The sequence below is a fragment of the Xenopus tropicalis genome, chromosome 3, assembly GCF_000004195.4.
Source record: "Xenopus tropicalis strain Nigerian chromosome 3, UCB_Xtro_10.0, whole genome shotgun sequence".
Taxonomy (NCBI): domain Eukaryota; kingdom Metazoa; phylum Chordata; class Amphibia; order Anura; family Pipidae; genus Xenopus; species Xenopus tropicalis.
Genome location: NC_030679.2, coordinates 45,507,562 through 45,532,244, shown reverse-complemented (window position 1 = coordinate 45,532,244; position 24,683 = coordinate 45,507,562). Strand labels below are relative to the sequence as shown.

General features: G+C 38.6%; 1 protein-coding gene across 2 annotated transcripts; it reads left to right on the top strand.

Annotated features, from left to right (window-relative positions):
- Window positions 1-10,071: 10,071 nt before the first annotated feature.
- On the top strand, window positions 10,072-24,064 carry arl3l2 (ADP-ribosylation factor-like 3, like 2). 2 transcript variants are annotated; one of them, NM_001126745.2, is given in 6 exon segments: window positions 10,072-10,102; window positions 15,419-15,571; window positions 16,256-16,372; window positions 18,142-18,192; window positions 21,541-21,726; window positions 23,895-24,064. In NM_001126745.2, coding segments are annotated over 6 exon segments (579 nt in total). In that variant the 5' UTR covers window positions 10,072-10,078; the 3' UTR covers window positions 23,943-24,064.
- Window positions 24,065-24,683: the final 619 nt, after the last annotated feature.

The window sequence follows — 24,683 nt, the reverse complement described above, 5'->3', positions numbered from 1 at the left end:
GATTTCTGACACATTACGGGGAGAACTTGCAATCAGAAGTAAAAGTATGTTGGGCCTCAGCACCCATAGTGGTTCTAATCTTTCCAGTGAACTGATAAGTAGATTAAGCATTGTATGCATTTGCAATGTTTAGCTGTTGATGCATTATTAGCTAATAAGTGTTTATGTAGCAGGACATTAAGTCCTACACCTGAAATCATATAAACACTACCCCCATATGTAATAAACAGCACTAAGTTTGCCCAGGAGCAGTAACTAATAGTAACTAATAGTAACCAATGAGATGCTTCTAAACAGGTGAGCAGTAAATGCTTCTTGCTGAGTGGTTGCTATGGGTTACTGCTCCTGGGCAAACTTATTGCCTTATATTACATATCCCCCACAAGGTCTAAAACTTGACCTGGCTGGAAAGAAAGTGATACTGTGTTGTTGTTGGAATGGGCTAGGCCCAGGGTTTACTTAACCAGTATGGACTGTTTATGCGTCATTATGTTTGTTTTGCCATTGAGGCACTTCTAATACCATGTGAGTGTGAGTGACGTTGGGTGTGCGAGTGTGAGAGAGTCTGAAGTGAAACAGACCTCATCCATCCAACTTGTTATTCTCTTATATTACAGAAATATGATAGTTTCTTGGCTCAGGGAGCAGAGAATATTTATGAAACAAACAGGAACAATGTTTTGGTTAACAAGTTTCTCTCAGGTAAGAAAGTATTTTTACTATTTATGTTTTATTAGGCGCATAAAGAAGGTCAGCTGAGCCAAGCTTATTACCATCTTCTGAAGCAAAAGATCCTCCATCAGGTATAAGTGACTTTTCTGCAGTTTCCCCCGAGCTGTGTAACTTTGGCTACACACTCTCTGGCTCTGTAACTGGATCTGAAATCACGATAGGGGTTGTAAACTAGATATGAAATGGTGCCTAATGAAAGTAAATAGCATTGTTATTAATATGTTTCCATAACCATTAATTGCACATTTCCAGTAATTGTAACATTATTTGCAAGTGTAATTGTTATGACAATTAGTGCTTGTTATATGGTTTACATTAAAAGCTATGGTGGGCTCCCTTTGGTGCTTTAGCGCTGCTTTTTTAAGCCATTAAAATAGCAGTGTTTATAAGTGCCACAAGTATGCCCGTCTGTCATTGCCCTAACCCTTGTTAACAATTCAGGAACACTAAGGGGCTGATTTACTTACCCACGAACGGGTCGAATGGAGTCCGATTGCGTTTTTTTCGTAATGATCGGTATTTTGCGACTTTTTCGTATGTTTTGCGATTTTTTCGGATTCTTTACGAATTTTTCGTTACCACTACGATTTTTGCGTAAAAACGCGAGTTTTCGTATCCATTACGAAAGTTGCGTAAAAAGTTGCGCAATTTTCGTAGCGTTAAAACTTACGCGAAAAATGCGCAACTTTTCGCGTAAGTTTTAACGCTACGAAAAATGCGCAACTTTTTACGCAACTTTCGTAACGGATACGAAAAACTCGCGTTTTTACGCAAAAATCGTATTGGTAACGAAAAATTCGGAAAGAATCCGAAAAAATCGCAAAACATACGAAAAAGTCGCAAAATGTTCGTTTTCAAGTCGGAACTTTTCCAATTCGGGTCGGATTCGTGGGTTAGTAAATCAGCCCCTAAGGGGCAGATTTACTAATATTGATATTTTTTTCCACAATCCTTTAAAAAATTAGATTTTTTTTGTTATTATGCATAAAAACGATAAAAAATGCATAAAAAATAGGACATCTAAAAGCTGTCAAGGTCATGTAGAAGCCAATGAGAGCTGTCCTTGGCAAATTGTAATAAGTTTATTTGTGGTTTCAAAAAACCCTCTAAAACCACTAAAATCAGAATGTTGATAAATCTACCTCTACAAGTTATACTGCTGGGGTAAGCCATGTTTACCAAACCATATTTCCACCCCCTCTTAATTTCCTGAGATGTTTTCCTCACTACAATCCATGACAACAAAGTGAAAATAACAGTAGGAAAATCTCTTTCCCAGACAGGAAATGAGCCTTTCTGTGTATAGTGCCTAAATTGTTACTTGTTTTTTAGGCTGGTCTAAAATGAAAATGACTTTATTGCTAATTTATTTACTGAAGCAACTGCTGCATGTTGTAGCCCTTTATCTTGTGTTTTATGTCTTTGTGATAGGTTTCACGTGTAAGAAGGTATTGTCGGCTCACAGTAAAGCTGTGTCAGCCTTGGCCACTGTTGGAAGAGAAAGTGGATTCCATACAGTTTATCTGGTGCGTATGATCATTTGGATACTGCACATAGAACGCAAAAAGCAGCTCTGCTTTAAAGTTAAAATGTCATTTTTAAAAATAAGTGCCATTTCTAGAAAAAAACAGCTGTCAGCGGTGCAAGGATTGCATTGATTTTAAAGGAGAAGGAAAGGTAAAAACTAAGTAATTTATTCTAACTTGAATAAATATTCAAGTATGTGTTGGCCCTAGACTAGAGTGATGCATCCTCCAGTTTGCAGGGAAATGGTCAGTTTCAAAAAATGAACGTAATGGTGTGTATGGCGTGCGCGCCATAAGTAGCGCATGTTGTGTCAAATACCGCACAAAAAGTCTTCGTGACTTAAATAACGCAAACAGCATCTAAATTAATGCAAATATCCTTTTAGTGAATTGTGCGTTAAGACGCGAAAAATAAGATAATGCCATAAATAGCGCTCGTTTTAACACACCTTAGTGAATCAACCCTCTGATTTCTATGATCTCCTTCCTTGTTTCCTTAATTCCTGTGCCAGAGTCTGCACAGCTCTCTCCTCTCTCCTGCTCCCCCCTCCCACAAGAATGCTAAGAACTCACTCCCATCCCCTTAGGAATGTGGATCTGAGCCAATCAGCAGGAAGCTTCCTCATAGTCTTACAAACTGAGCATGTACACCGGTCTTGGTGCAGGAGCAAGGCATTATGGGGATTTTCTTTACACAGCTCAGTGTTTTTTTTCTATGAGGCTTCTGATCATCTGAACAGGCGAAATATGGGGAGGCTTAAGGGCACTATTGAGAGAACTGAAGGTATGCCTGCAGCTTGAGATTAACTCTTTATTAGCATTTTCTTCTCCTTTAAAGGGATTTATGCAGCAACATCATTCTGTCCCTATTGCCAACACAATTCCCTTCTAATGGCACCAAGGACATTCCTGCTCTGCAGGTGACAAAACATTCAAAATCGCCCACTGTTCATTGCTATTGTATTTGCCTGCCCAGGGAGTTACTCTCCTTTTTCACCTGAATTTAGGGACTTTAGAGACTACCAGATAATATAAAGCCTACAAAAGAATATTGCTAGACATGCTGCATTTTACATATAGTACCAGCACAGAGGTTCCACAGTCTGTTACAGCAATGATCCATGAAAGCAACTCCCCATCTTCTGATCTTATCAGGCCATCACTTGATTGCACTTGATCAGTGGGCACTGGCCTACTGTTGAGATGCTGAGCTTAAAGAGGTTGTTCGCCTTGAAATTAACTTTTAGTATGATGCAGACATTGATATTCTGAGACAATATGCAAATGGTTTTCATTTTTTAATTTTTATAGTTTTTCAGCTATTCAGCTTTTAGTCTAGTAGCTACCTGAGCAACCAGGCAGTGGTGTGAATGAGAAACTGGAATAGAAGAAGATTTAAATAAAAAGATAAGGAATAAAAAAAAACTATAAAAATAAAATTGTAACCTCAAAGACAAAAAGGTTTCTTGGCTAGCTGGGTCAGTGACCCCCGTGTGAAAGCTGGAAAGATGTAGACAAGGCAAATAATTCAAAAACTATATAAAAAAAATAAATAATGAAAATGAATTGCAAAGTTGCTAGGAATAGTATATTTTATAACAGTGATCCCAAACAGCATTTTGTGAGCAACATGTTGCTCCCCAACCCTTTGGATGTTGCTCTCAGTGGCCTCAAAGCAGGTGTTTATTTTTGAATTTCTGGTTAGGAGGCAAGTTTTGGTTGCATAAAAACAAGTGTAATTGCCAAACAGAGATTTCTGTAGGCTTCCAGTCAGCATAGGGCTATCAAATAGCCAATTATAGCTCTTATTGGCACCTCCAGGCACATTTTCCATGCTTGTGTTGCTAGCCAACACTTTTTCCATTTAAATGTGGCTCAAGGGTATAAAAGGTTGGGGATTCCTGTTTTATAACATACTAAAAGGTGAACCACCCCTTTAAGTGTCATAGGAGATCATTAAAAAGGTGGGGAGCTACTGGGGCCCCATTCAAAAGTACAAATATCCACTGCTAAATGGGTTGTGGTGGCCTATATTTAGAAGTCCTAAACATAAGGTAGGGCACCTCTTGCCTAAATATCTGTTGAGATGTAGTTAAGCTGAACCTGCAAAATGGGAATGTATGTAATTTACAGTTGGGAGTCTATTAAAAATGGGTGTTTGTACATGCCCAAAAGGAATGTTAGTAAATGCCCAAAAGATCCTGTCAGTGTAGCACCCTGTTGCATTCAATTTACTCCCAACAGAAAAATATTGAGGCCAAATTGTAGTGCATTTATGTATATAGCACTTTTAAATTCAAACAGATTCATTCAACATGATACAAAGATACATGATACAAAACAGAGTGTGAACATTTTGGAATAAAACTCCATGTACTCCCTATAACAATGGCAAAACCTGGAGGGCCTCCTTCACATTTCCACATTAGAAACCTGTTTTAGAGCCAGTTTATTAATGTGAATCTTAAGTTTGCCCTCCAGGGAATGTAGTTTCATGCTCAGCTAGTTTATGTTCCCTTTTCTAGTAGCTGAGTGGTGGCTGGGACCGCAGACTTTGTGTTTGGGATCTGAACACTGGCTCCCTAACAGAAACTTTCTCCAAGCCTGAAATGGATCACTGGAGTGAAGACAGGGATGCAGCGTGTGATGGGGCCATTATGGACATGTGCTATTCCCCAAAAAGGTAAAACAAAATGTTGTTGTTTCACATTTAATTACGTTTATAGCATTGAACTAGTTCTTAAAACTAGCAAGGCCAAAACAGTAATAATAAAGAATCCAGCCCAGCCAATGTGTAAATCATTATATATAAGCCCACTGGTGCACTGGTCAACTGTATTCTTAAACTGATCTGTAGTTTACATTATTACTTGAATGCATAATAACTAAAAGGAACACATGATTTTATACAGCCACCCATACATGTATTGTATCCCCATGTATGTACCCATTTAGTGAAGGACCTAAATGGGTACATACATTTTCCCTGTATCTCTCCCATCTGCATCCTGAGAATTTTTTAAGTAGACATCTTAAACTTAGCAAACAAAAGGAATTCTGGGAATGAATTCCAGACTCTTAAAAAAAATTCAATTTACATGGGTTTATCCTATAGGCTACAGCTCACCCACTGGGTTTGAAGCTGAAGCCAGGACAATAGCTGATCAGATTCCCAACTACAGACCGGTTTCGCCCTTATTGGGGGCTCATCAGTGTAGTGTAGGGTTTTCTGATCAGCTTAGGTAGAGTCCCCATGTGGTTCTACAAACAAATAAATAAGGTTGAGGGGACTGCCTCACACAGACAAAAGCAAACAAAAGGAATTCTGGGAATGAATTCCAGACTCTTAAAAAAAAAATTGTTTGCTTTTGTCTGTGTGAGGCAGTCTCTTCAAACTTATTTATTTGTTCATCTTAAACTTAAAAATGCAAAAGCATTATCCAAGTAAGAAACATCCGTACCAGTCACCCTGCTGTTATATAACATAATAAGATTAACCCTTTGATACCAAAGGGACGGAAAATATTTTTTAACATGGTGCTCTTGTTTCATAATATAAAGAACTATGTCAGAAACCCATTTTACATCCATGAAAATACAGGCGATTTTGAACAACTCATATTTCACAACCTTGCTGATAGCATTTAGTATCTAAAGTTTTATAGAGATTACTGATCACAAATCAACAGCACCGTAACACAGATTTTTCAAAGCACCTTACCAGAAATAAGCATTTCTTTAGTTTGGAGGGGCATAACAGAATGCAGACCACAGAAAACCATTTTTTTTGTGATGAAATAGAAAAATATGCCTTTCTATACCTTTCTATCTTTGTCAAGTCCACAATACATGTCATGGGATATAAGTATACTAAAACATACGAATCAGTTCTGGAGTGCTTATGAGATGATTTCTCATGTATTAATTTTAATGTATATGCGTTTCTTACAGAAAGGAGTTTGCATATTCATCAAGTGATGGTAAAATCTACATTCGGCGCTTTGCACCTATCAGCTCTAAGATGACACTAGTAAATATTCTAATTGGCCATGAAGCAGAGGTTACCTCAATTGTGTGGCACAATGACATAGACAAATGGATTAGCGGGTCTGAAGATGGAACCATCCGAATATGGGTAATATCTCTGTAACATTTAAAGATAATATAAGCATGGGCCTGTTCTAAAACTCAACCACAATCCACAATTTTAAAGTTCCAAAGAGATTTGTCTCCTTATTCACCCCAAAGCAGGTTCGGACTGGGATTCAAAATTTGACCTGGCATTTCAAGCACACACAGGCCCAAACAGCCCCCACAGGCCCAATAAATAGTGACTGTCTAAGGCATCTTACAGCAGCCCCTCTGGCATTTGTCAGAATCCAAAAATTGTCAGTCCGGCCTGCCCTATAGCATGGTATAGAGTCCATGCGCACTCAGCGCATTGGTGTTTATGCGTATTTTGATACAACTGTTTTTTTAAGCATTAGAGCTGTTCTAATTGTATTCCCAGGCTGACGATGGGTCCCAGTGTCAGAGCATTTTGGTTACCAAAGAAGTAGTCACTTGCATTTGCATTGACCAAGTGAATGGATGCATTGTTGCAGGAGTGCAGGACACAGTTAGGTAAGAGTTCTTTTGGCCTTTGCAGACAACAAGTATTATTACGAAATGAAAATGCCCAAAATGTAGTTACAAATAGAAACACATTTATACTGACCTGAACAATGCTGCATATTTTAACCACATTTTGATGGCCTATCAATACCAGCAACCTCCAACAAGGATTAACCCTCCAAAATCAAAGGTTAAAGCATTCTGGGAGCTGAAATCCCACAACACCAAGGTTAAATTTTAAAGCAATATTGCTTTGTGGGACTTTTCTCCATTGTATGTCCACATATGTTATAGAATAGCAATATAACACTGTACTTGTAAGCAAGATTCTCATTGGTGCACCCTTTAATATCTAATTAACTACTCTGTCTATCTATACAGCATATGCCCCTGAATGTGGCCAACTAATTAAGAGAGCTGGGGGGCAAAAGAATATAGTTTTATAGAAAGTTTAAAGGACAAGGAAATGTTAATATAAATTAAGAGTAAGTCTAAAGATATGGTGCTGGCAGCCTACAGCAGTGTGAAGACTACAGTGACATCACTGAAATCTCTCTCCCCTTCCTGTAGGCTGCCAGTGGCAGCCTTCCTATTCTCTGAGCATGTGTGTAACTTGATCCTGTCTGCTGTTCTGAGCTACACATGCCCACCAGCCAATCAGAAGCTGATCTGCCAGGGGGGGGGGAGGGAATGACACACATGTGCAGTATGAAGCAAAAAGGGAAAGGAAGGGAGATGGCTACCTGTTCAAGAAAACAGATAGAAAATGTGAAGTAAGTGTGACTGAGTAAATATTTGATTAGGTGAGCCAAAAGTGTGGCGTTTTTACTAAACAATTGGAGGACTATTGGGCAGTATGCTTTTTAAATTTTGACTTGCATTCTACTTTAAGTCCCTTTTATGGGCAAAAAATAGTTTTTAATCATATAATGCAGCTGTAAATGGGTATTTTGCTGGTTTTGTCAGTGTAATCAGTAATCGTGAATTGGTCTGTAACTTTAGCCTTTCTAAAACTATAGTCTTTTTATGGTCTTTTAATGTTATTGTTCTTAGCACGTTTGTAGTTTACTTTACTATTTTGAAATGAACACTATTTACGGAAAAAGGCTTTAAAAGACCCCTTTTATTTGTCTCTTCCTGTAGCAGTCGGGGATCACTCCAAGGAGGCTGATTAAGGCTTTTATTCCCCATGCAGGCAGCCTCTCCAGTCTGAAGCTTCTTGCATTGTGGACTCTCCCTCTAGGGGCTTTCAGTTCTGAGAGCTGGGTTCTTCAGGGATGAAAGAGCATCCATGAATAAAGTGCTATGGTTATAAAATTAGCTCTGCTAGTACTACATCCCTGTCAGCCCCTGATAAGTGACATATTTCACTATATGAATTTTTTTTTCTCAGAGTTTTCGATCCAGAGTCACTGCTACAGGTGCAGTGTAACTTGGGGCACACAGATCTCATTCGATCGCTTGTCCACATTCCAGAGACAAAACAGGTAGAGTCTTACAAATAGCCTTTATGGGTTAGGAGGTTTATTATAGAAACCTACTTATTAATAATGATTACTTAATTATTAAAAAAATCGTTATCTTAAAAAATGAACAAGCAATCCAGATTGACATGTTTGTTACATGTTTGAAATCTAGTAGTAACAAAGATTAGTTACCACCAGTCACCTTAGGAAAAGAACTCTTTCCGGTTATGTGAGAGGCTAAGGGTATTGAGTCCAGGATAAAGTGCTGACCGGATCCAATACTTGCCCTTTTCCTCCAGCTTTTAGCACAGCCACAAAATGCAATTAACACATTCCTTGACATACAATGTTATGTTTTGCCTTATGGAAAGCAGCACCTGTCCAAATCTTGGCTTCCCAGTGCATACCACTTGTGGATAGAAAGCATTAAGGGCAGGCAATGATTGTTTCCATGCTGGAACTAATTATTCCTGCACTGAAAAAACATGATTACAGCTTCATCACAGTGGTACGCACCACTTAGCTTTTAGTGAACAGACCCCTTTCTTTTAGCACCTTTACGTTTTCATTCAGGTTTATGCGTAAAAATGAGATCTCAGTAACCTTTCTCTTTAGTATGTTTCAGCCTCGTGGGATAAGACAGTGAGAATGTGGAAGGCATACTACAAACCAAAATATAATACCAGCAAAAATCTGGAGCAGAAGTAGCGCTGTCTTGGACCAGAAAGAGACTTCATGGGATTAGTGACCTGACTATGCTCCAGCCCATGTGGGTATTGGTGCCAGCCTATACTTCAGTACACAAAGCTTGTTTGACCCCCCTGAGCTCTTCAAATGAAGTAAATGAAATATGCAAGAAAATTCTCTAATAGGAACTACCCCTGCTAGCACTCGGCCATCCCATTGTTTACTGAAACATTGCTGTGAATGACTATGAACGGAAAATCTTTCTTTATTTGTATTTTTATCCACATTTGTTGCTATAGTAGCTTGAACTGCATTATGTTATCCTATTGCTGGCACTGTCAAATATGGGACTATATTCAAGCATTGCCATATGTATAAGTGTGCCCTATTCTGAACGACATCTAGCCCATGTATGTTGGATAGAACTGACACACATAAAGACTCAGTTACTTATTTGGGCAAAGTGCAATTTTGAGTGTGGTTGGAATGTTTTTTCCCCACAATGCAGCGTTTTTTCCCATGATGCAAGTGTCATTGGGATCACAAGCAGCGTTGCACCTAACACAGTTGTGCAGCACCTGATGCAATTGCATAAGGTTAACTAAAATGGATGCAACTGCATGTATGCTTCGATGCAAATCTGGTGCAGCTGGGCATTATTTCTAGTGTTTGGTGCGCAAGTGACATCTGCACATGATTCTTTACTAGCAAAGACACTAATGCAAAGAAATCCCAGAGCTACCGCCAGGTCAGGAGGTGGTGGTAGCGCCAAGGTTCCCCTTCAGCAGTTGGCAGCGCAGCATCTGATTCGGAATGGAAGGCAAGGAGGAATTTATTTCAATCTACTGCGCATGTACCTGCCAGTGCCCCGAGGAAAAAAAGACAAGAGAGGAAGAAGATTGCAGCAAATGAGTTGCTACAGAAATACCCTGGACTGTTGCAGTTTCCTGCTAACAGGAACACCAGCCAGGGTATTACGTAAGAGATAACAATCACAGGGGGGTGGCTAACGTTTGGCATCCCCCAAGGCACAATGTGCAACATTTTGGCACTATGCACATTGCCACTATGGAATCTGTAAGTAGTTCCAATACTGGCAGAACTCCTTACAGTCAAAGTAACTGGCAAACTCAGAACATGAACAGGACTCCCAGTTCAGGCAAGAAGCAAGAACTACTCAATAGCTGAGTAACACTGCAGACAAGAAAGGAACCTGAAAGTGAGTGAGATCACGATCCAAATCCCATGTTGTTCTCAGAGCAATAAAACTCCAGACAGCTGGTCATTTCAGTGGAAGCAGTAGTGGGAGGATGCAAAATGCAGGCCCAAGCAAATCTGCTTGCCCAATTAACAGCCTAATACACTAATAATGTATTGCCTGAATATAAACAACATTTATCAAGATTTATATTTTTTATTACTGTTGGGTACCATGGTACAGACTTAACAGCGCAGAATTTAATCACGTAACTTTGTGTTGCCTTGCTGTGGAATGTAAATACTACAGTGTTATACATGTGAAATGCATGCCTAATCTCTCACAGGTATAGAGCCTTGGCATCCTTCCCTGTAAATATTATGACAGCATATGTAATGTAACATTGTGAAAATCAGGGATATAAATTTTGTGAACCGTGACCATTGTGATTTGCTGCCTTTGCATACCAAATGTTTGTTCTTTACAATTTGGTCAAAAAAGTGGAAACATGTATAAAATACTAAAAAACAAACTTATGCCACAAGTGACCTGGACTGAGTTGACATCTCTTCCAATGCTACAGAGACAAAATGGGGACAGGAGACTGGTAACAGGCAGCTTATGTCAGATTAACCTTTTCTTTCTGGGTCAGCATATAACCAATTACTCATTGTATGCCAAAAATATCCACTATCTAAAATTACATGTTCAAAATAACACTTCTGACCACTATATCTAGAGGCAACTTTTTTCCATTTATTGGTAGCATGGGGGTTTTTATGGATGAGCAGCCACACATAATAATAATGATGATCCCAGCACAATGCCAAGGATGCTACCATTAGACACTGGAGAGTGGCAACACATTCTCTGGAGTACTGATCAATTGTGTCTTACCCTCTAGCCGTCTCAAAACAAATTGGGTTTTGTCTGTTTTTTTATATCTAGATATATTAGGAAATATCTATGGTTTTTGGTTTTTTTTCGAAACAAGCTCAAGGGTAAAAAGAGAAACTAGCTTCAGTTTCCAACTTCCTGGTTCTTGAGAACACCCCCCCCCCCTGCATAATAGACTTTGCTTATCTAAAAGTTGTACATATAGTCTATAACCCTTTATGTTAACTATTAATTGTAATTGCAGCTCTAATAGAAAGCAGTATTTGTCCATTGTTACATTGTTGGTTCTAACTCTTGAAACAATATTGAAGAAGTCAGTTCTCCTTCAGACACAATTCCCACAGTGCTCTGCATGTTTTGTAATGAACAGACCTCCATAAAAGCACAAAACATTGAATGAGATATTGGACAGACGGACATCTGAATATTTTTAATAACCTATACCCCACATGTAATAAAGGTACAATGTTTGCCCAGGTGCCCAGGTGTAACTGATAGCAAGAAATAAGATACTTGGCTTCTCCAATTACATTTAATTTAAATAAGTCTTCCATGTATCTTTGCAGTGTAAAACAAAAGACACACCCTGCACCTGTACAATTGTGAGAGGTAGTGCAGGAAATTGCATGCTGTGCTGGATCACACCCGTCTGGCATTCTCTGCTTATGAAATAAAGATAAGGAGTATGCAGAGTGACCATACCTAGAGCTTAAGTGAGATGTGGTTCATATGTTACATTTGTAGTGGCTGTAAGAATGGATGTTGCCTAACAAACCCTTAAGAGGTGGCAGATGGCTGAGGGATTACCCAGGTAATTATTTAATGCTGATCAAAAAAAAAAATAGCAGCTAAACCTGGCAGCTTAATCCCTTCTGCATGCCTCCCCCTTGGAAATGTGCTACGCACAGGGTAAACTGTATAGACAAAGGAAGGATCAGTCAATCATCTGCTGCAATCATAAACAGAGGCTCTGCTTTTGGTGACTTACTTTCCTTACAGTGATACGGCTACAGAGAATGTAGAAGTATGGGCGAAGTCCAAAAGGTATGTAGCCAGTTGGGTAGATGGAGAGTTAAGATGCTGTGTGGAGCAGAGGCGCATAGTGCAAGTCAGTGGTTATAGTCAGTACTTTTGTTCTGGAGCTTATATGGAGATCCTATATGAATACATAATTATGAGTTGCAAAATCATAGCAGGGATGCATACGCAGAAAAAATACAGGATAAGAAAAACATTTTTTTCCCAGCTAGCAGCACTGATATATCTGTCAATCTGTGGGGTGGACTTAATAACACAGGTACATAACTGTAGTAACTGATAGCAACCAGACATGCTTTCCTTAATGTCATTGAACTAAATCAGCCAAAGCTAATTCCTAATTATATGATTATGGTCATCACACCTGAGGGCTCATTACATCCGCAAGTGCAGTTGCACTGTCACACATTATCCTACAGGAAGTTGTACATTAAACTTGTTTAACTAAAGGTACTTGTGCTAAAATGCGCTTCCACATAGTTGTGCTTGGCAGTGCTCAGTCCTTCATTCCTTCCATTTTTGGGGATTTTGATGCTGGGGTTCCAATTGTGCCCAGTGTCAATAGGCGCAGCAGACTTGCATTAATACTGGCGAACTGGACACAATTCAGTCATAAGCAGCTAAATTGCCTCAACGTATTACCCCCTTGTGACCAAAAATTCTGAGAAAAATCCTGCATTGTGGGGGAAAAACATGCACTTTGCTCACTGCAGTTTTGAATGTAAATTAGCTCTTTGGTCTCTTTTGCAGCTATGTTACTACAAATGCCCTAGGAATGCCTTGGGAAAGGAAAAGCCAATGCCATTTTATTTTTGACATTCATGGTAACAGACCATTCACACACTTAAGTGCATAAACCCCTTAGATTATTATAGGGAATAAAGAGGTCTTGTTCACTGAATTTTATCAAATCATAATGTATGCCACTACTGTCTACTACACAGTACCAGATAAAGCAAAACAATCTGTGGCAGAGCAGTGGAATGAAGGGATAAACAAGATATGGCAGTAGGTAGTTGTACTATAATGGTTTGGGGCTTTGTTATAGAAGAAATCAATTCTAACTTGCATAATATCAACCTTATTGTTTCCTGACTTGTACCCTGTTTCTATTTCTTCGTTATTGTCTTGCTCACATTCACACACTGACGGACAGTCGTAGAATCTGGTTATTATCTTTCTTAAAGTGCAGTACAGAAATGACTGTTTACATAATATGTCTACAGCCACTTTTCCTTGGGATCTTTTGTGCCTTATATTATTTGAAAACCATTTCTCCATGGGCTTGCCAACAATTTATAGTTATTAATAAGGTCTGAACATATAAGAGATTATTTACAGAGCTACTGCAATGTGCAAAGTAAAGTTGTGTCTGCAATGTGGGTGCAAATTGTGACTCTTCCATTACAGTTATATGCTGGAAATGACATTAGAATGCAGTCCTCAAATAACATGTTCTCAAGGCAGGTGTTCATTCCAGGGCTACCTTGTCCCCTGTACTTTGCACCTTGAACCTAATAAAGCAAAGCAGATGTAAGGACAAATTGCATGTGTTGGTGCAAGTACCTTGCTTTTGCTTCTGTTTTTCACTTAGTATTGCGCCTTGAGATTACGAATGAGCCCAGCAGCCATCATCATTTTTTATTCTAGTTAAAAAGTAGCAGGGTTTGGCCAAATTCTAAATTAGAGTATAGAGAATCCCTATCACACAGAATACTTCACATCATCCTGTGAAATTCCAGTTACTCTCTCACTTCCCCTCTTTATCACTCTTCTACCACATTCTACACAATCAGATCTCTCCTAGAATTCTGGTCACCTGTGTAGGCACTGGGCTGAGCATTAAATGTCCCAGTGTCCCAACAGTAAAATGCTAATCCAATGTTTCTTAATTTTTATCTTGGGAAACCTAACTTAAAGGATATGTTAGCCTTAAAAAATGAATGTAAAGTTGCTTAGGGTGTTTTTGCAATGTATATTAATTATATAATTTTTTGTTTTCAAAGCTGTTTATAAATTGCTAATATAATGAATATCATACATTTTGTAACAACTGTGCCATCTGCTGGTCAGTTACTCTGACTGTACGGTTTAAAATATGTTTAGTAGGTAAGCATAAAACTGTTCCAAAGTTTTTCTTCTTAGGAAAGATATGAGAAAGGTCTGCTGAGGCTTCTGGTCTCATTTCTGAGCAGAGCAACATCAGAACAGTTCTATGTTTTCCTTCTGAATGTATATTTCATGGACTGTACAGTCAGTGGAAGTGACCAGCAGGTGGCACTGTGATTGGAAAAATCAATTATATTAGCAGTTAATAATAATGTAAATTTAATAAGTGCTTAGATCACCCTGAGAAATTTTACATTTGTTTTCTTTAAAGGTTTAGTCTGAGAATCAGTAGGCCCAACCCAAGAACTGATTTTTTTGTAATAAAAAATCTACCTCTTATTCTTGCTATAACTTAATATGTATACTTACCCATGCATATGGTTTTGTTGATCTTGGAGTGTATATTTTATGAGATATGAGATTGTATTCAATTGTATTTAATCCATGTGCTGGGACCAAGAAATGGGTCTCCATTCTCATTAGGTCACAGTAGTCCCCTTTAACAGAGTGCAATTTCCTCTAACATAACAGAGTAGTAAAATCAGTAATCTTCTGAAAATATTTCCACCCTAGACAGGTGAGTTCAGCCTGCAATAAAAAATAGATGAATACCCAGATGATGTAACCAAATATGCAGATAACCACCATACTCCAACAAATTATAATGTGTTAAAGCATGCTGAGCATTGTAATTCACAACAATTAAGACACCATTTGTAATGGGACCCCTGTTTGTGGTACCCTCTGTGCCCCTTCCCCTCTATATCTTTAGATATACGGGCTTTGTATCTTTACAACTGAATTAGCTTGACCTGTACATCTGGGTTTTGTATCTGTACAGCTTGGATTTTGGGTCAACTGTATTTGTATTTGCTGCTGGGACAGTGTGGACTCTAAATAAACTAACCCCATACCCTTATCTATTTGCTATGTTTAGAATGTTAGCAACATGTCAAATGACTGAATTTCTTATTAAAAAACTGAAATTAAAAAAATAAAACAAAATAAATACAATGGCAGTAAATTAGAAATTGTATTGGAGCCAAAATGGCAGATTTCTGATTACATAGTAAAAGCCAATTATACATGTGAGAAAGCATGTTAAAGCAGTAACACCCAATATGCATAACATTATGCTCATACCTGTTTAGGGTTTGCTGTCACTTGTACAAGAACTGAAGACCTTAAACAGTTTTGATGAAAATGGGATAAGAATTGTTTTGCTGGGACTGGACAACGCAGGTAAAACCACCATTCTGACCAGGCTCGCCTTGGAGGAAGTCAGCAGTATCACTCCCACACAGGTATTTGGATGTTCCAGAATGTAATTAGAGTTAGCTCAGGTTCAGAATTCTAACTTTAAATGAGACAATAGCATATACTGAGTATATTGTGCCTGTTAGACTGCACAAATCCTGGCTATCTCTGCTTATTTGTATAGCATTTTCAGGGTCAACGGATTTGAAATTTCATCTCACTATGTATTTGTACATAGTTGTGATGACAATATAAAACAAATCTGAAGAATTAGGGGAGTTAAGGTCCCCATACACCATAAGATCCGCTCGCTTGGCGATGTCGCCAAGCGAGCGGATCTTCTCCCAATATCCCCCACCTACGGGTGGGCGATATCGGGAGAATCCGGGGTAATGAGTACATTGGCAACACTTTGCTTAAAGTTAGCATTAGGGATGCACCAAATCAAAATCAGAAAGGGTCAAATCCCAGCAGTTTTTTTTAGTATTTGGTTGGGTCAAATGCTTAGAGTTAAGGGCTGGTTCAGCAGTCAAATTACGTTTTTTATTTTAAATCTGAATATACAAATTAGGGAAATAAGAAAAATCTAAAAACAATGGATTTGTTGCATTTCTGTATAGCATCTACTTTAATTAATATAATTCCATTTTTTGTAATTAATTTTGCAGAAGAGCTTTATTATCCTAATGTCTCTATAACATGCAGTTACAACTGGATACTTCTCATTTCAGGGATTTAACATCAAAAGTGTCCAATCCCAAGGTCTGAAGCTAACGGTCTGGGACATTGGGGGTCAAAGGGCAATACGTACACACTGGAAAAAGTATCTCAGCAGCACTGATCTGTTGGTAAGACACTTGCACCTTGGTCTATGGAAAAGTAATAAAGTCAAATGTACTCTGTTAGAAATAACAGGAAACCCATTGCTATGAAACCCATGGCTGAGGTAGCTATGGCAATGATCAAGCCAACAATGAAAGCATTTTGTTTATGACCCCTAAAGGCTCATTTCCTAGTTCCTACCAGCCTGTATGGAAAATGGCTAAACCAAGATATTCAGTTTGTAAACATCTATTCACATCTAGTGATCAAATATGCACAGAAACAATGTTCTTGGCACAGAATACTTCCTCATATGTTACTTTCAATGTACACACAAGCATATATATAAATATATTTTACACCGCAATACTCTATGACCGTAAGTTGTGTCTTTCTTTATTAAAGTACATGAGTTACTGGGTTATTTTGCATTGGATCCACAGTTCAGTAATATTATTAAAACTGTCTATACCTAGTGTTAGGAACATACTATACAGTATCACTACAGTTGTTCCCAGGGCTGCTTTAATAAATGAGCATTTTCCAAGGGCCTCCTAGAACAGGGGTTACACACAGTATTATCTGCAATAACCTTTGAATGATGCATTCCCAGAAATGGCAGAACTCGCTATAAAATGATCTTTGCAATTTTTTGTTAAACTTGAGCTTTTTTATTCTGAGGGATGTTTTTTTTCTAGTGGAAAGTGTTTTTTCAGCTTATCAAATGGCCTAGGGTTACATTCCTCTTCCTGGTGTAGGAGCTACAATATCTGGTTTCCAGATATATTTCCAGTTTCTTTTCAGACCTGGAAATGGAGCTGATGCCTACAAAGCAGTCTAAGGCTATAGAAAGATTGTAAAATGCCTTCAGGTTGCAACTTACATTAATCAAGAAATGGCATTTAAGGGGAAATTTCAGAACTGCTCATATGTTGGCCCAGGAGTGGCATTGCTCCACGTATGGAAGAGTCATCAGAAGGAACCCTTACCTGCAATCACAACCATTAATGCAAAACCCCATCTAGACTAGACATCCATCTAGCTGGAGGCCTTTTTAAAATAAGTGATGTAGGACCGATGAAGTAGAAATGTAACTCTTTCACCACAATCAGGCAGATAAAGTCAATAGGTTGTTAGTCGTAGAAAATTCATACATAACACACAGCAAAGATGGATCCAATGTAAAAGGCCAGCACGCCGATTTTTTGCGACTTAACGCTCGATTCACTAAAAGGACACTTGTCATAATTAAGAAGCGATGTTCTTTGCGTTAGTTAACTCGCAATGAGCGATTTTCTTGCGTTATTTCCTGCCGCGCGCGATATATTTCGCTATGTGTGATATTAGTGCACGATATTACACACGTAACCGTTACTTTCTGAAAACTACTGTTCTGAAAATCACCATTTCCCTGAAAACTGGAAGATGCATCACTCTAGGGCCAACACATACTTGAAAAAATCCAACTGCAAACTCCATGTTGTGTTGCCGCCTACACCAAGTAGGTATTAATATTCTCACAGATATACTGTATATATTTTGCACATTTAACGCTTCATATGTGTTTGTGAATCATGCATTAGTACTATTTCTATTTGCAAATTAACGCAATATGTTAGAAATAACGCTTTGCGATGATGCATTTTTTTGCACATGCGATATGCGGATTAACGCATGCGAAATGACTTTGATGAATCAGGACTTATTTATCACATGATTTTTAACGCAAAAAAGCATGCAATAAGCGTTATCGACCTTTAGTGAATCGGCCCCAATATCTTATTATTTTTTTCAGATCTATGTCGTGGACAGTGCAGACCGAAAACGTTTTGAAGAAACAGGACAGGTAAAGCCAGCAAAATTGTAATCTATCAATATATATGTAGTCTTAAAAGATTGGATTTATCAAAAAAATTATTAAATGTAAATTGCAAAAGTGTCAATGTTACATTTACTTATTTTAAAGGTTTAATTAGCCTTTAAAACAAAAACATAACACAGTACACATTATTAACTAATACAGGAGTACATTTTGGCCAGTGCAGTGAGCCATTCAAACTGTTTAGCAGTTAAATTTGTCAATATGCTCAATTGTTTTACTTTGAGTGCAGAAATGCCTAACAAAAGGAAAGCTATTCTTATTCTTTCTAGTTTAATATGTGCGGTTCTTTTTTCTTACAAATTTGCTAGCTTCTTTGGCACATACAGTATTTCTATGTTGATCAATTTTGATAAATCATTCCTTCAATATACCTGCTGTCAATTGATAACTGGGTAACTGATATAAGATTTACATTATTGCCAGTATAGGGGCATCTCTACAATGTGTCAACTGGGAAAGGCTTTTTATAGGGTTAGACACAGAAGGAAAATGGAACATCTTTAAAACATTACTTTGCAGGTATACACAACAGTATATTCCACTTGTAAGCAAGGAGAGGAATCAAAAAACAATACCTTTATGGTTGAATAAAAGTGTTAGTGTTGAGGTTGGTAAGAAAAAATGTGCATTTAAAGCATTCAAGTTAGCTGGGACAGCAGAAACTTTCATCAGGTACAAGGAAGCAAATACAGCATGCAAACAAGCATCAGGCAAGCTAAAATAGAGATGGAAATGGGTATTGCAGCTAGGAGCCAGCTAATGAAGGCTTCCCTTTTAATATGCCCAGTCCTAGTAATATAGCTACTGACGCATGGGTCACTTGGGAGGGAATTCAAAAGAGACTTGAACATGTAAAGGTAAACAAAGGTCCAGGACCAGATGGTATTCATCCCAGGGTATTAAATGAGCTTAGCGCTGTGATTGCCAAGCCTCTTCACTTAATTTTTCAGGATTCATTGAGGTCTGGCATGGTGCCGAGAGACTGGCGGATTGCTAATGTGGTGCCGTTATTTAAAAAGGGATCCCATTCTCAGCCTGAAAACTATAGGCCTGTTAGTCTGACATCAGTAGTAGGAAAGCTTTTGGAAGGGGTAATAAGGGATACTTGAATACATTGCAGTTACTATTGTATTTGCCTGTATGGTTTTATGTGTAACAGATTTTGCCAGACTAATTTAGTCACTTTTATGAGGAGGTGAGCAGGAACCACGATGCTGGAATGGCAGTTGATGTCATCTACTTGGACTTTGCTAAAGTGTTTGATACAGTACCTCACAGAAGGTTAATGATCAAATTGAGGAATATTGGCCTAGAACATAATATTTGTAATTGGATAGAGAACTGGCTTTTTCTAATTGGACCAGTGTTGTTAGTGGAGTACCGCAGGGGTCAGTCATTGGTCCTTTACTTTTTAACTTGTTTATTAATGACCTGGAGGTGGGCATAGAAAGTACTGTTTCTATTTTTGCTGACGATACTAAATTGTGCAAAACTATAAGTTCCATGCAGGATGCTGCTGCTTTGCAGAGCGATTTGACAAAACAGGAAAACTGGGCAGCAAACTGGAAAATGAGGTTCAATGTGGACAAGTGCAAAGTTATGCACTTTGGCAGAAATAATATAAACACAAGCTATCTTGTGTTTTGGGCTCCAGTCCTTAAGAAGGATATTAATGAGCTGGAGAGAGTGCAGAGACTGCAACTAAACTGGTAAAGGGGATGGAAGATTTAAGCTATGAGGTTAGACTGTCGAGGTTGGGGTTGTTTTCTCTGGAAAAGAGGTGCTTGCGAGGGGACATGATTACTCTGTACAAGTACATTAGAGGGGATTATAGGCAGATAGGGGGTGTTCTTTTTTCCCATAAAAACAATCAATGCACCAGAGGCCCCCCCCCCCTTTAGATTAGAGGAACGGAGCTTCCATTTGAAGCAGCGTAGGTGGTTTTTCATGGTGAGGGCAGTGAGGTTGTGGAATGCCCTTCCTAGTGATGTTGTAATGGCAGATTCTGTTAATGCCTTTAAGAGGGACTTGGATGAGTTCTTGAATAAGCGTAATATCCAAGGCTACTGTGATACTAATATCTACAGTAAGTATTAATATTTGTATATATAGTTTATGTATGTGTTGGTATAGATTGGTAAGTATAGGTTGTGTGTGCTGGGTTTACTTGGAAGGGTTAAACTTGATGGACTCTTTTTTCAACCCTATGTAACTAAATAACTATTTTTGATATCGAAAAAAAAGCCATGCATACAGAATATTATGATCATCTACAAAAGACAGACTATACATTATACAGGGGGCATTTTTGCAGTTACAATTACTGATCTACTGTTCTAACAATATTATTTATTTTAGTCATTTATTATTTCCAGTATACTTGTTTTATGGTCTAGGTTTATTTTTATATTCAGAGAATCATTTATTATTGCTAGGATATGCATGCATTACATGTGATACAGAGTATGGTTCCAATAGCATTCTTACAATAGAGACAGAGGGGGACATACTTCTGTTAATGTTGTAGAATCTTTCTTGCACGTATAAAGCTTTTTTTTTTTTTTGGACCTTTTCATGCAGGGGTGTGCAGAGGGTTGTCTTCTATTAGTATTGTGTAGTTTCTGTGCTTTTTATTGAGGAATTAAGTGAAAAAGATAGAGAGCAACATTGTAAAGTAGGTAGAGAAAAACATTTTTTAGTTCATTAAGGAAAGAAGAGTACTATGTGCCACTTATCTCATTTTTACAGTTTAACCAGCATGGTAGTGTCTAGTAAGGCTGTTGCTTTTTATGTACTACTATATTAAAAGCTTTTCTCATAGAATCTATTATTACAGAATCTATTATGGGGTTATTCCCCACCAGATTATGTTTAGTAGGGTGTATGAAAATGGCAACAAACAAACCTGGGATACCTACTTTAAAAGATATGCATTTTATTTGTGTTTTATTATTTATTATTCTAATAACACCATTTGTTGTATTAATGTATTGTTCTACTGTACAGCACTGTGTACATAAGTAGCACTTTATAAATAAAGATGTAAATACATACATACATATAGCATGTTTCATTTTTAATTTACCACGGTCTGGAGGGATTGACAACAATGACTTTACAGAATAGGATTATAGTGAACATTTGCAAATAACTTGCTATAAATACATTATTATTTTTATGATAATACCATACCTTGAAGCAATTGAAAAAGTAAAAAGAAGAGATATCGTGCATGGCAGGGTATAATATTGCCAGGGTGTTTCATTCACAAGGAAAAACTTGGCTTGCTAATTCCGTGTAACTGCCTTCTAGGAACTGGCAGAATTAATAGAAGATGACAGCCTCTTGGGAGTTCCTTTGCTGGTGTTTGCCAATAAGCAAGATTTACTGACTGCGGCCCCTGCAGCTGAAATAGCATCGGGATTAAATTTACACACGTACCGAGACCGAACCTGGCAGATCCAAGCATGCTCAGCCATCTCAGGAGAAGGCATTCAGGTAATAAGTCCTCATTTAATGGGAAACCATAATTAAACACATTTGCTCCTATATAAGAGGTATATATACTGTGAGTGACCAGCAGGGAAGGTAAAAAAAAGGGGAGTATATATTTCATCCAGATAAGTTAAATAAACTTAGACTCTCCTTTAATTGCAGTTCAACTAGGGGAAAGTTCAGTGTTTATTGTGGAGAGGAGAATTTTTCCTGTTCTGCTTTTTAACGAACTGCAACATGTAACAAAATAATTTGGCTAATTCATCAGAACTGATTAAACTGCTTTGAGCAGTCAATTTAAATACTTTTCTATGTGGCATCTGATTTCAGTGGAAGTACTGAACTATAACACTTTACTGATTATGTAAGTCCCCCCAATACAGATGAGTATTGCTTTAAATTTTATGCAACACAAAACTATAGGAAACTTGCTGAACTTGTAGAAATTGCATTCAGGGTTATGAGCTGGTAATGCAGAAAATAATTTGTAAATATGAATGCCACCTGCCATAGACACCATTTTAATCAAATAATCCAAAAATTTAAAAAATGATTTCATTTTTCTCTGTAATAATAAAACAGTACCTTGTACTTGATCCCAACTAAGATATAATTAATCCTTATTGGAGGTAAAACAATCCTATTGGGTTTAATAAATATTTATTTTATTTTTTAAGCAGACTTAAAGAAGAAGGAAAGGTACAGTCACTGGGGGGGTTCCAAATGTTAGGCACCTCCCAGTGATTGTAATCACTTACCTGATACCCCAGGCTGGTGCCTGTTAGCTGAAAACTGCACTGGCTTGAGGTACCTGCGAGCGAGCTCTTCCTCCTGCCTTCTTTCTTCATGATGTCGGGGTCAACACATGCGCAGTAGAGTGGAAAGCTCGCTTTTTTGTTAAAGGTAATTTTTTCACTCGACTGTGCATGTGCAGGCAGTGTAAAGACAGAAGTAGGAAGAGGATCTCTCGCTTGCATGTACCCCGGTAAGTGATTACAATCACTGGGGGAGTGCCAACATTTTGGCACTCCCAGTGATTGTACCTTTCCTTCTCCTTTCTCTTTAGTTGCTGTCCAATGGTGGCCCTGCATGTGGCCCCTTTGTATGACCACCCACCTGTCTGGCTGCTGTGACTGCTTACCTTTGTGTAAGCTTTAAATGGTATCAGTACTGAGATTATCTGGCCCCTGCATTGTTCACACCTAAGATTCAGGCTGTAAATCTCTGTATTGTTCACACCTGTAAGACCTCAGCCTGTTGCTGTCCACATTGTTCACCTGTTCGCACCTTAGACAGACTGTAGGAGCAGTGCCAGCATTGTATCACTGTATGTAGTACAGTATAAACTGTTCATGTTGGAGTGGTCATGATCAGTTACTTCCATAGTACTTTTAGGTTTCCCTGTCTCCTGCCCTGCTCTACCCTGCCTGTGTGTGCCATACTCTGCCTGCCCTATGCTGCTTGCGTGTGCCGTACTCTGCCTGCCCTATGCTGCCTGTGTGTGCCATATTCTGCCTGTATGTGCCATACTCTGTCTGCCCTATGCTGCCTGCGTGTGCCATATTCTGCCTGCCCTATACTGCCTGTGTGTGCCATACTCTGCCTGCCTTATGCCGCCTGTGTGTACCATACTTTGCCTGCCCTAGGCTGCCTGCGTGTGCCATACTCTGCCTGCCCTATGCCGCCTGTGTGTACCATACTTTGCCTGCCCTAGGCTGCCTGTGTGTGCCATACTCTGCCTGCCTTATGCTGTCTGTGTGTGCCATACTCTGCCTGCCCTATGCTGCCTGTGTGTGTCATATGCTGCCTGTCCTTTGTTTCCTGTGTATGCCATCCTCTGCCTACCCTATGCTGCCTGTGTGTGCAATACTGTGTCTTAGAGACCCCCGAACAACAATTTAACAAACTACCACAGGCAGCACAGGGCAGGTAGAGTATGCTAGAGTTTAATAAAATTTCTATTCCTACTAGAGCACAACAGAAGAGAAACCAATTCTCTTTACTTTGCTACTAATGCTTCAATACCAGTTATATTACTTCAGCAGTCAGACTACAATCCTTAATATATTAGTCAAAGTTTGTGACTTATTACTGTGCCCCCATTATTACCAATTAGATTCACTATAATTGTTTTCTGATTTGTAATATGTGTAATGTTGCATTCTCTTTAGGATGGGATGGACTGGATATGCAAGAATATTGTGGCTAAGAAAAAGTGAAAATCATGCTGGAAGTTTTTTGGCATCTTCTGCTTACTGTCACCTAAATATGTCTTACCTATGTTTTACCAAATGAAGTAACTGCAAAATGAGACATATATGAAATAAAAAACATAAACTCCAGTAGTCCTAATTTCTTCCTTTTCCTCAGTGTATCGCTCATCAATTTAAACCAAAAAGGAACACCAATAAAATTTCTGGCAAAATAACAAAACAAAAACCCTGAAATATGTATTTAAAGGCAAATTACAAAACTTAAAATAACTATGTGCTGAGAAAAATAATTGTCATTACCAAGGTGCATGAGAAGGGGGCCCAAGTAGAAGTGCAAGTAGAAGTGCACCTGCAGTGTCAAATTAGCATGCCAAAGGCCCAGCAGAAGACCCCAGGCTAAGGACCCACAGAGCGAGTTAGTTGTCTGCGATATATCACTGCTACCATGGGCATCTAACTGCTCCAAAATGCCTTTCCACAGGAAGAATAGGAGTCGCTGGTGGAAAGGCCGACACATCGCTTGCATCCTGCAGGCAACTTTGCGTGACTTTGTAAAGCGAAAATGATGCACCAGCCTTTCCACCACTGACTCTTATTGTTGCCGGTGGAAAGGCATTTCCGAGGGGTTAGTCCCTAGTAGTAGTGGCGATGTATCGCAGGCGACTGACTCGCTCCATGGGACCTTAGCCTTATACTGCAGGCTTACTCTCCACACTCAAGCCCAGACTGGCAATTGGTGAATTTAGG